Genomic DNA, 13,414 nt, shown 5'->3' on the forward strand with positions numbered 1-13,414 from the left:
AAACAAAACAAAACAAAAACCACACACACACACACACACACACACACACACACACACATTCACACGCACAAAAAGGCATGAGAGCTGTGCCTGAAGGTATCTTTTTACTTCTTTTATTGAACTCCATAAATATTTTCATAAGGCTTTGTGTCATTACAACATCTTGTTTTGTTATTAAACATTTTAACACACAACTTTGACACTTGTTTGACAGGGTCAAACAGTCAGATAGTAGAAACAAAAGAATAAACTGGCAAATGCAGAGCAGCAGGGGTAATCAAAATCACTGTTGCCCAACTATTCACCCCAGCCCACCCCACCCCCAAAGCACTAAAAGATCACTATTTGGCTTCACACTAGAATTGTTAGAACTCTCTTGTTGCTGTCCTTAATAGATCCATTAAAGATATACACATATAGAAAGGGGGAGAGAAGGAGAGAGAAAGAAGAGTTTAATTTCTGTATTAGGACCTCCCCACAGCAGGGCCCATAGAACATACTAGGAAAGTGTTTTACAGAGCAAATCCAGGCCTAACTGAGTTGAGGAAACAGGAGCTCAGGGCCATGCAGAAATTGGAGAATTACAGAGTTTGTGGGGATGGCATTGCTGTGGGGATACAATAAATTTAGATTTTGAGCCCAAGTTAATTATTGGGCTCCCCTTTGAGCTATTGGACACTGGTCTGCTTTGTTGCCATAAGTAGAGGGGACATTCCAACCCATAGAGAGATGAATTCTTTTTTTTTCTCTCATAAAATATTGGCATCTGATAATGCCAGTGGGTTGGGTAGAGTAGAATGGGGGCGGGGGTAAGAGGTAATATCCCTGATCCTACAGCCCTGGGTACAGGCCCCAGGGAGGGGAAGGAGATGAGAGTCACTGGCCCACTCATTTGATAGGTGCTATAGGCTCAGAGACTTGTCCAAGCATCTCCTCATGATGTGCTCCCAATCCCTGGAGAAGCATGTCAAGGCCAAGCCTAGTAAGGAGGAGTGGAAAGTAGGAAAAGGAGGTATACAAAGGGGAGGTCTGCATAGCAATTGAAACACACTTTATTTGCCAGAGAGGACATTTTAGCTTGGGTTCTGGACACCAGGGTCCTTGAAAAGGGGGCTTAAGTAGATGGGTCATATACTGAGCATGGTGGCCAGTCCCGAGCCCTGGCTCTCAGCTCAGCTCAGATTCATCCTTGACTTAACTCTGTAAGTCTGACTTGGCTGTGGTGGAATGAAAATTTCAACAGCCTGTAATTTAATTCTCAGAGGGGAAAATTTCCTAGGCTGTGTAGAGTCTGGCCTGGGTCAGGAGACACAAAACTGACCAAGCCAGCTATGAGGAAGCCCTCATGCAGCCATGACTGCTGCTTGATGAGATGAGGTCCTTTTGTGATGTAGTCTTCTCCCATGGGGTCCAGGACAGACTCAATCTCCAGATTCCTGGCTATAGTGGCTTTGCACAGTAGGGCCCATTATCACTCCTTTTTATCCCATTATCCTTGTTGTTCAAAGTCTATCCATGCAAAGGGCCATGTGGGGAGGAAGAACATGTACTCCTACACCCACAGGGATCCTGCTTCTTCGGGGGAGTAGTTAGTTCTGTCCATGTGGAACACCTACAAGAATTGATCCTGAGGATAGCATCTGTGTCTCAGACCCTTTGTCCATGAGGAAAAATATCCCTGGGCCCCTCACTCATTTGCCTCAAATGTCCTGGGATAGGAGGATCTTAGAAACAGGGCCTTCTTTGGATGCCATAACTGTTTTAACTATGCCAACACCAGCAATCCTCCTATGCCAGGAAGGCAGGAGAAAGAAGAAAAGCCAGGGAAAGTGGAAAAAGGGAGTCAAGGAAGATTGTCCATGCAATCTAGTAACAATAGGGGAAGCCTTACACAATTGGGGTGGTAGGAACTGCAGGTACAATATCTTAGATGAAGGCTCTCTCTTTCCATGCTCTTCCCTGTTTTATCCTGTAAGATGTTCTATCAGCCTTAGATTCTGTCCAGGTTAACTTAAAGGCAGCTGATGATCTTGGTCAAGTGGGTTCTATCTTGAACCCCTCCATAGACTCCTATCCATGCTGCCTTAAGAATCTACAAATGGGAGCAGGGATGACCAGAACACTGAACTGATTGTTGTAGGGAGCCCTGCCTTACCTTACACCTACTTGGTAGTGGGCGAAAGGAATGAAGATATTTCCTTCCCCCAGGAGGCAGAGTCTCAACCTCTTTGCTTCCAGTTCAGATCTTCTATTGGGCTAGAGGGGAGACAGGCCTAAGAGGATATTTCATTATAAAGGGGACTTGAAAAAGACAATAGTCGGCCCAAACTAACTCCCAGATGCACAACTGCATTGATTCAGCAGATTTGCAACATGGGAATCCCCAGTGCTAGAAGAAATAGCCCAAATGAAGAATGTTCCCTGAACAGATGCTCCCTTCCTTGTGTTTGGTTCTGTATCTCTCCATAACACCTATAACACAGTGAAAGCAATAGAAATACCAAGCAGTTATGTCACAGGGCACAACAAAGCATGTCCAGACTGGCACAACTGTGGACAAAGGTTTCTGGGAAAAGGCTGTTTGGGGCAACTGCAGGGCTACAGGAATATTTGCAGATGGTTGGCTGAGGGAGAGGAGATGGGACTCCTCCCTTCGTCCATGAGAAGTGAAAGATGGAAAAAAGAAATCCCAAACCCACCATATCAAATTAAATTCAAAACTCATCAGCATTGGTATCATCAGATAAGAAATACAAGTACATCTATAGTAATAATGACAAGTCAATGAATCACTCACAGAGGAGCAAAGAGATTATCTTAACAGGAAAAAAAATCAAATAGAAATGTTAATTTCTGAAAAGAAAAGAGGAGGGGAACAGGTTAAGAACTGAAAACTTTTAGAAGGGTTAGGGTTTGAAAGTCATTTGTACCTCTTCCTACCAACTACAGATTTCACTTCCCCAAAACAACAGAAAATGTTTTTTGGTCCTTCTCTGTGTGTGTATATATGTATGTTTGTATATGTGTGTGTGTGTGTGTGTGTGTGTGAGTGTGTGTGAGTATGTGTGTACACACATGCCCACACACACACACATGTGTATATTCAGGGTCTGTGTGTGTATATATATGTTCATATATTATATATATATATATATACACACATATATATATATATAAATTTTCAACAGTGCTTCTCCGAAAAAAGGTCCATCTATAAATATAATTTTATTTACTTTATTTTAAAATCATCTGCCTCCCTGTAGTTATTATTTTTTGAAGGGGGTTAACCTGCTGAAGTTTTGCCAGAATGGTGACTGGCTACGCTTGGGTTCGGTGAACTCAAAGACTTGTGACTGAGCGATGCCATCAGGGACCAGGTACTGGCCCTGGTTTAATGGGTCCTGCGGTGGTGGGTAAGAAGGAGGAACTGAGCGGGCAGAGTTGACACCTAGGAGATCAAAGAAAAAAGGTTATAAGTTAAATACCAGCAGGGTTTTCAAATCACCTAGCGACTACCCCGGGCAGACAATTCAGAGTAGAAAAGTTTCAAGAGTGTGTGAACTGGTACATACTGAGCATTCTTAATCTGAAAATCTGAATAGCTCTGAAATCTGAAACTTTCCTGCCTCAAAAATTTCAGATATACAAATGCTTGTATTTCACATTTCAGATTTTTGGATTGGAGGTCAATTTCTGGGTTCTGTTCAATGGATCTAATATGTCTATCCCTCTGCCAAAACTACATTATCTTGGTAACTATAACTATATAATGAATGTTGAAAATGGGTAAATTGATTATTCTTACTTTATTCTTCTTTCTCAAGATTGTTTTATTTATTCTAGGGTGTTTAGTTGATTTTGAGCTGGGCCTAAAGCCTCTGGAGATGAAGTTGTGATCATGTCCTTGGGGATCTCTGTGTTGACAAATTTATTTGGGTTGATGAACCAGGAATATAGTATCTAACTTCCAAGAAGTTGTATGTCAATTTTTGTAACCCAAGTCAGTAGGAAAAGCAAAGGTAAAATGAAAAGCTCTTTGATACTAAAGCTAGATAAATCAGTTCCTTTTTGCTATTCTCCAAGCCAGGCTGGAGACATCTTGACAATGTCCACTTGTAATTTCTACGGAGGGGTCAATGGAAGGAAAGAAGGCTAGCATTCCTGGGTGTCTAAAAAAACCTCTTCATGTTCTTTCCATATATGTACTATAACCACTGAATTCCTAGATTCACTTCCACTTGTGTAGCTCCTTTGGGTCTTAAGAAATATATCAATCACCTTAGCCCTAGACTAGGAAGATCTTGAAGACCAAAAATAGAATAGGAAGAGGATCATAAGCTGTCCCAAAGCTTTATGAGTTTCTTTAAATATTTTAGAATTTCTTTTAAGGTAAGAAAAATGGGTAAACCGTGTTTAAGACACTGGGATTTGAGGACCTGAAAGGGATAGTCTGGAGATTAGATAGGGTAATGGAGGAACCTGACCCAAAGGCTTACTATGATTTAAGACTGTCTTCTGGTTGGTTATCTTATTGTGTTTGAAGTATTCTCATGAAAATACCAGCCAGTCACAGATATGCTTGAGGGAATCAGGGCTGGGATAATGGAGTATCAATCTATCATCTCCATGATTGTCTGTGTACTAGGGACAGTAGAGTGAGAGAAGCTCAGAAGGTGAGAACCTTCAGAAGATAGAGGCAGGCTGCAAGTACAGTATCGCTTTTGTAGCCTGAGGGCTCTCCAGCTGGCTAGTACTATGTTTTGCTCACATCTCTATCTGAGGAAAAAGTCATTCTCTCACAGAGAGTTCTGTAAATGCAGACAGGATCCTTATTAACTCCAGATTGCTACATAACATCTTTTATATTTAAACCCTAAAATTGGTGGCTGGCTTAATTCCCTACAGGCAATCATTTTTGTATGACAAAGAAAGATCCAATGAGGGCCTCCAAAGAGCAGAAATAATAAAAGCAGTTGAAAAGAAGGCATGTCTTGTCAGAGGGGCCTGCAAGATGTATTACTTAATTGAAAATCAGATATTTACAGGCACTAAGCCTCCTCAAAGAGTGTTTCATTGGAAATAATTAGGGGTGCTTTATATGGTTGCTGGAATTTCAGGAAACTTGAATCTGATAATTTTTGTACAGTGACTCATTCAAAACCAGAAAGCCCACTAAGAAAGCAGAAGTGTGGACCTGGGAAAAATGAGGTCTCCTTAAGATGGTCCACCACTGGAGACAGTGTCAACAGCAGTCAGTAACAGACACAGCTCTCAGTAATTGAGGAGAGGCAATAAAGTGAGCTCTTCTTTCCTAGCAAGATTCTGAGATAGAGAGGAGTCAAACTCATTTAGGTTCAGAGTCATTTCACTTTGAAGACCCTTAATTTCTTCATCTAAGAAATGGGGCTAATAGGGCCCATCTTAGGGTTACCATAAAGATGAAATGACAGAACTTATATAAAGAAACAGATAATGAATGGAAACTCCAATTAGCAGATGACTGTTCCTCCTTTTGCTCAGCTAAGTGTTTTAGTTTTGTTTTGGTTCATGATAAACAGAAAATAAAGCTTAATTTCATATTTAAATAGATTTTCTGTGCATTTTTCTTTTTTAAGTACTTAGTTAAGTTTAAAATTCCCCATTCTGATTTGGGACTCCTGATTTGGCAATTGCCCCTAGACAAGTGAAAGAAAGCTGAACACATGACCTTATATGTATGTGTTTGGGTGTATGTGTTTGTGTGTATACATATCTCCTTTTTTTCTGTCTCTAAATTATTAGTAAAATTTCTTATATTTTTAAGTAAAAATAGAAAAAGGTTTTGCTTTTGTACCCAATGAGCTTTCTTTGGACACAATTACACTATAACATTCACTACTGAGTGTTAAAAAACTTTGAGACAATTTTCTACCTGTTATAAGGGACACCTGGGAATCTAATAACTATCCCAGCACTCCAAATGATCCCCAGTATGTAAAGGGGACTAGAACTATTAAAGAACATAGCTTACATCTTTGTAAATGTCACTCAGAAAGTGAATGGGACTAAGTGAGTAAAGACCAATTTACCTTTTTGCTTAGGAACTTTTCTCACAGTCATTGCAGCCTGCCTTTTCTGATTTTCAGAAATTTCAAAGCCTAAAAAAGAGAAATGCAAGAATTTGTTACCAGAAATATATTCCTTTCTTTAATGCATAAAATAATAAAGCTTTTATGTAAAAACAACTTTGTAAGATTTATGTCTTTTGGTATCATATATTCTGAAACACAAAAGGTCATTGTCTTTAATCCAGTAATTCCTTTATAGGACATTCATTAGAAAGTTGGAAAAAGTCTTATGTATATTTCCTTTGGGTATATACTGAGTAGTAGGATTACTGGATCATAGTACTTCTAGTTTTAGTTTTTTTGAGGATCCTCCATACTGCTTTCCATGATGACAATACTAACTTACATTCCCACCAACAGTGTGTAAGAATTCCCTTTCTCTGCCTTCCCAACAGAATTTGTTATTTTTCATTTTGATAATAGCCAAACTGGGGTGAGGTTATATCTCACTGTGGTTTTGATTTGCATTTTTATGATAATGTTAGAATACTAGTAACCCATAAAAATGATAAAATCCTGTCATTTTTGACAGAATAGCTGGACCTAGAAGACATTATGTCAAGTGAAACAAGTTAGGCACAAAAAGATAAACAGTGTGTGATTTCATTTACATCTAAAAAAACTGATCTCAAGTGATATTGAACATTTTTTAATATATTATAGGCCATCTGAATGTCTTCCTTTGAGAAATGCCTATTCAAATCTTTAGCCCATGTTTTAACTGCATTATTGTGATATTTTTGCTATTGAGTTGAGTTCCTTATAAATTCTAGATATAAATACCCAGTTCGATGTATAGTGGCAAATATTTGTTTCCATTCTGTAGGTTGTCTCTTGGCTCTGTTAGTTGTTTCTGTTGTTGTGCAGAAGCTTTTAGATTTGCATGTAAAAGAGCCACCTGCTCTCATATGTTTACTGCAGTGCTATTCCAAACAGCCAGGATAAGGATTTAACCTAAGTGTCCATCATTGAATGAATAGATAAAGAAAATGTGGCATATATACACAATAGAATACTAGTAACCCATAGAAATGATGAAATCCTGTCATTTTTGACAGAATGGCTGGACCTAGAAGACATTATGTTAAGTGAAACAAGTTAGGCACAAAAAGATAAACAGTGTGTGATCACATTCACATCTAAAAAAACTGACCTCAAGGAAGCTGAAAGTAGAAAAGTGGTTACCAAAATTGGGAAGAATAGAGGGGAGAGATGATGTGTAGAGGCTAGTAAATGGGCACAATTTATAGTTAGAAGGGAAGATGTAGTTCTGGTATTCTACAGAATTGCATATATTTATCTTATGAATATACACAAAAATGCATTTACATAGAGAATAGTTAGATAAGAGTATTTTGAATGTACTTGCCATAAAGAAATAATAAAGTTTAAGGTGGTTTTATATGCTAATTACCCTGAATTGGTCATTACCCAATGCATACATGAATCAAACATCACAATGTACTTCATAAAATATATAAATATCATGTATCTGGAAGAACTAAAAACAAGACTTAGCTACAAAGCTGCATATCACATAATACAGTAGCAAAAATATTAAGAACATAGGTTAAGAGTCTATTAAATGGAGTATATTTAAACAAATTATGGTGATAAATGGGAAAAACCATAACCAAAAGCAAAAATATGGGGGAAGGAATAATGAGTTAAAAGATAAGTCACTTAGAACAGAAAATGTATATACAGAAATGTTTCAGGAGGAGTAAAAAAAACAAATAGAAATAATAAAAAATAATAGACATGTCCTTCTGGGACAGTAGAGAAGGGGGTGCCATAACAAAGAGAAAAGAGAGAGATTTGGTAAAATTACTTTGAAAACAGAAGAAAATCTTAGCATGGACTGATACAAAAGCTGCACAGTAGGCTGATATAAGGGGAGTGTTTCACTTTTCTTAATTTGTAAGTGGAATACAATGACAAGAAGCCACTTATGAAGGTCATGCCTTAGCTTTTTAATTTGCTAATTAATACCTAGCAACATGATAAAAGCTAAATTCCAGCATCTTCTCATTCTTGCTCCTGCAGCAAATTTTGCAAGCGAGAATGACAGAATTATATACAGTGAGGTTGCAGTGAGCTGGGAGTGGAGCCATGGTGAGAGAGGGGCTGTGGCTGTGGCAAAGGCAGAACTGGATCAGGATGCACTACTTTACCCAGTCTCAAGGACACACAAAGCCACTGCTCAGGTGGAGATGTCCCACTATCATCTATTTCAAGTGGCAAAGGGCTGTTAAGTAAGTGAACCCATAGAGAAAATTTTAGGACTACCTCAGTGGAGCCAAGGTGAGATGTGTGCTAATAGCATAAGGTACAGACTTTATCATGCAAGCATATAGTCATCGCCAATGCCAGGATAGGTTTTGGCCTCTGGGCTACACAAATCTTGGGCCACCAGAGAAATCTCTGGCATGTGGCCTATAAAGGAATTACTATGCAGAATGACATGAGGGGGCATCATTGTTGCCTCCATCAAATCCAGAGACTTTCAGAGGTCAAACCATGGTGGCTTGAACATTTGGCACTTCTCCAATACCTCATGGATTCCTAAATCAGAAGTCCCCTAAAAGTGTCTGCACTGCACCTACCTGGGCAAGTAAAAATCTTTTCTTTTCAACTATTCTTTTTGATTTTGCTTGCATGGCTTTCTGTGGTGGTTAGATTTTTTTTTGTTGTTTATTTGTTTTGTTTTGTCTTTGATACTGAGGATTGAACCCAGGGGCACTTAACCACTGAGCCATATCCCTAGCCCTCTTATTTATTTTGTTTTGAGACAGGGTCTAAGCTAAACTGCTTAGAGTCTCACTTGGTTGCAGAATCTGCATTTGAACTCATGATCCTCCTATCTCAGCCTCCTAAGCTGCTGGGATTATAGGCATGCACTACCATGCCTGGCTTTTGCTGGTTACTTTCAATCCCCCTCATTAATTATGACTTGGTAATTTCATAAAAATTTGCTTTTTAATTTGTTAATTGGACTTACTCTTTTTTATTATTTCTATACTATCCTTTTCAACTTTGCTTTTCTCTTAGTTTCATCTTCTATACCTCTTCACCTCCCTTTTTTCTTTCATTTTTATTTTGTTTTTGTTTCATACACACGCATGCATATGTATTTATAAAACTTTCTGCTTAAGCTGTGTCTTTCACTTTTCTATGTTCTGCGTGTTAAAAATTAATTGTATATTCTTTTCTTATTCTTGATTTGTTGTTGTACTAATTTTTTAGCTTTTATTGTTTCCCCCTTATCTTTCCATGTTTCATGTAATTTAAAATTTTAATTTTACTGTTTTTTTTTTCCTCAATCAGTACAAAGGATTTATCTCAGAGGCACTCTGCTGCTGACCTATATCCTAGCCCTTTTCATTTTTAACTTTTAATTTTATGATGGTGTCTTACTGCAAGTGGCAAGCTGGCCTGGGCTTTCCATAATCTTGCCTCAGCCTTCCCACTAACTATGTTTGCATAAATATGCCAGTATGGGCTGGGGATGTGGCTGAAGAGGTAGCGAGCTCTCCTGGCATGCATGCGGCCTGGGTTCGATCCTCAGCACCACATACAAATAAAGATATTGTGTCCGCCAAAAACTAAAAATAAATATTAAAAAAATTCTCTCTCTCTCTCTCTCTCTCAAAAAATATGCCACTATGGCTGGCTAATTTTATATTCTTTATTACCTAACCATTCATACTTTCCCATTTTATTACTCCTCATTTCTTCTATTTCTTCTTTCTGGTTAGTATAGTTCTAGAAAACATTTCCAAATAGTTTTTATTATAGTTTATGATACAATTTGCTTTTGAATCATTAGTTACTGGGGGTTATTCACTCTTCTCAAAGCACTGCTGGAGACTGAACAGAGCATTTTGGACATGTTAAGTGAGTGTTTGAATGCTGAGATAAACCCACAGCATGGGAAACACTATAATGAGAAGGCAGCACAATAAAAGGTTCTCAAAGAACAATGGAAGACATAGTCTTCACAATACATACGCAGTTATCAACATAGCAACATAAATTCATAACTCCTAATACTAAATCCATGGATAGTGAAGAAAATACCTGACAAAGAATTTTAAAAGCTAAATGTTAAAATGATCAATGAATTAAAAGAAGTTCTATGGAAGGAACTAATAGAGAAAATACAGAATATGAAAGATCATTTTAATAAAGAGATTATGGAAAAGAACTGAACAAATATTTTATAAATGAAGGTCACAATGAGTGAAGTAAAAAACTCAATTGAATGTCTCTCTAATACACTAGATTAAGTGGAAGAAAGAATTACAGGGCTTGTGGACAAGAGTTACAAACTTAGGGGCTGGAGATGTGGCTCAGCGGTAGCGCGCTTGCCTGGCATGCGTGCGGCCCGGGTTCGATCCTCAGCACCACATACCAACAAAGATGTTATGTCCGCCGAGAACTAAAAAATAAATATTAAAAATTCTCTATCTCTCTCTCTCCTCTCTCACTCTCTCCTCTCTCACAAAAAAAAAGAGTTACAAACTTAAATATTCAGATGGAATAAAAAATAGAAACTATGACCATACTATACAAGAACAATGGGGCAACATTAAGAGACTTAAATTTAGGCTCATAGGTATTGAGGAAGAAGAGGAGATTAGGTTAATGGCACTGAAAACAGATTCTGTGAAATAACAGAAAATTTCACAAACCTTGGGAATGTGATGGACATTCAGATAGTGGGGGCATTTAGAACCCTGAATAGACAAGACCAGAAAATAACCTCTCCACAACACATCAGAGTTACATTACCAAAATATAGAAAAAAGAGAATTTTTAAAGATTGCAACAGAGAAACACCAAGGCACTTATAAAATGCAAACCAATCATAATGACAGCAGACAGCTCAATAGAAACCCTAAAGGCCAGAGGGCTGGGAATGATGTACTTCAGCTCTTAAAGAAAAACTGCCAAGCAGGTTGCTATATTTAGCAACATTATCTTCCAGAATACAAGGAAAAATAAAAATCTATAAGAAAAGCATAAACTAAACATATATATGCATAACCAGTAATCCAGCATCACAAATGATACTGAAAGGAAGTCTACACACAGAATATTTAAAAAACTAAAGACATTATAAGAGTAAATAAGCAAATGATAATTATGATGGAACCAAACACCAGAAATAAAAGAAAATGACACGAAGTAATACATAGCTCTCTTTTATCACTAAATGTAAATGGTCTCAATTCTCCTATTAAAAGACATAGGTTGGCAAGTTGGTTTACAAAATGATGTCCAGCAACATGTTGCCTACAAGAAACACATCTCATTGGCAAAGATCCACAGAATGAAAGTGAAAGCAGGAAATTGACATTACATGCAAATGGAATCTGAAAATAAGCAGTAGTAGCTTCTCTCATTCCAGCAAAGCAGACTTCAAGCCAAAATTAATCAGAAGAGAAAGATATGGTCACTATATATTAGTAAAGAGAACAAACCAACAAGAAAACATAATGATTATAAATATTTATACCTTGAATATCAGTGTACCTATCAGTGTACCTAATCTCATCAAACAAATACTAAGTGACACACAGTCTCAGGACTCCTTATACTACTAGTGGGTAACATCAATACACATTTCACACTAATGGGTAAACCAGATATAAAATAAAGATACTAATGGGTTAAATACTTCTAAAGGTCAAATGGACTTAACTAACATTGACAGAATATTTCATCAAATCACAACTGAATATAGGTTCTTTTCAGGTACTCATTGAATATCCTGAAAAGATATAGATCATATAAAAGACCAAAAAGGAAGTTTTAGCAAATGCAAAAAAAGTTGAATAATGTCTTCATGGCATAAGATCATAATGGAATGAAACTAGAAAACAACAGTAAGAAAAACTACAGAAAGTATACAAATAGATAGAGATTAAGGAATACATTTTCGAATGATGAATGAATCACTGAGGAAATTGGGGTAGAAATTTAAAATTTCTTATAATTGAACAGAAATGTAAATACAAAATGCCAGAAAAGATAGTTCTAAGAGGAAAGTTTTAATCCATGAGGGACTACATTTAAAAAAAAAATCATGAAGTTCTCTTCAAAAAATCCTTAATGTTATATATAAAGGTCTTAGAAAAACAAGGACAAAACATCCCCAAAACCAACAGGAGGAAAGAAATAATAAAGATATTAATGAAATAGAGAATAAATTTACAAGGATCAATAAAACAAAGGGCTTGTTCTCTTTTAAAGAAAAATAAGAGATTAAATGTTTAGTAAATCAAACCAAAATGAAGACAGAGGGTACTCAAATTAGTAAATTTAGAGAATAAAAGAGATATTACAATAGACACATCTGAAATCTATATGATCATTAAGGATAAATTTGAAATTTTACATTGCAATAAATTAGAAAATCTAGATGAAATTGATAAAGTTTTAGATATATGACCAAACCAAATTGAACCAAGAGGATATATAATATCTAAACAGACCAATAACAAGCAATAGGATTGAAGTAGTAACAAAAAGTTTTCCAACAAACAGCTCAGGACCAGATGGATTTATAGCTGATTATAGAAGACCTTTAATGAATAACTAACACAAATGCTTCTCAAATTGTTCCATGAAATACAAAGTGAGGGAACACTTCCAAATTCATTCTATGAAGTCAGCATCACTCTGAATACAAAATCAAAAAAGAACACTTCAAGGAAAGAAAACTATGGACCAATATATTTGATGAACATATATACAAAAATCCTCAATAAAATATTAGCAAATCAAATTCAAAAATCAATTTAAAAGATCATAAATGATCCTCAGTTTAATTTCAGGCATTCAAGGATGTTTCATCATGCACAAATAAATAAAAGAAATATACCATATAAATAGGACCAAGCACAAAAATCATGTAATAATCTCAATAGATTCAGAAAAAGACTTCAACATATTACAATGCCACTTCATGATAAAGACACTGATGTAAGTAAGGATTAAAGAAACACACCTCAACATCTTAAGGACTATATATGACAAACCTAAAGTCAACATCATACTGAATGCAGAAAAATTTGAAAACATTTCTTCTAAAACCAGTAACAAGAGGAGGATGTCCATTCTTACCAGTCCTATTCAATATATTACTTTAAATATTGGCTAGAGGAACTATGTAAGAAAAAGAAAAGGGACACAAATAGGAAAGGAAGAAGTCAAATTATCCTTGTTTTCAGATATGATCCTGTAGTTAGAATATCCTAAAAGTTCCACCAGAAGACGTCTAGATCTGAAAAACAAATCCA

The 13,414-nt window shown here is 36.6% G+C and overlaps 1 protein-coding gene across 7 annotated transcripts in view; it reads right to left on the minus strand.

Annotated features, from left to right (window-relative positions):
* Positions 1-312: 312 nt before the first annotated feature.
* The window catches only part of Arhgef9 (Cdc42 guanine nucleotide exchange factor 9), a 342,442-nt gene continuing 329,340 nt past the window's right edge, over positions 313-13,414 (minus strand). For all 7 annotated transcript variants that reach the window (XM_026412344.2, XM_026412339.2, XM_026412343.2 and 4 more), the window contains 2 exons: positions 6,069-6,137; positions 313-3,448 (listed from right to left, as the gene is read on the minus strand). In XM_026412344.2, coding sequence (XP_026268129.1) covers positions 3,267-3,448; positions 6,069-6,137 — 251 coding nt within the window. In that variant the 3' untranslated portion in view covers positions 313-3,266. The remainder of the gene's footprint in view (positions 3,449-6,068; positions 6,138-13,414) is intronic.

This window comes from Urocitellus parryii, chromosome X (genome assembly GCF_045843805.1).
Source record: "Urocitellus parryii isolate mUroPar1 chromosome X, mUroPar1.hap1, whole genome shotgun sequence".
Lineage (NCBI taxonomy): Eukaryota > Metazoa > Chordata > Mammalia > Rodentia > Sciuridae > Urocitellus > Urocitellus parryii.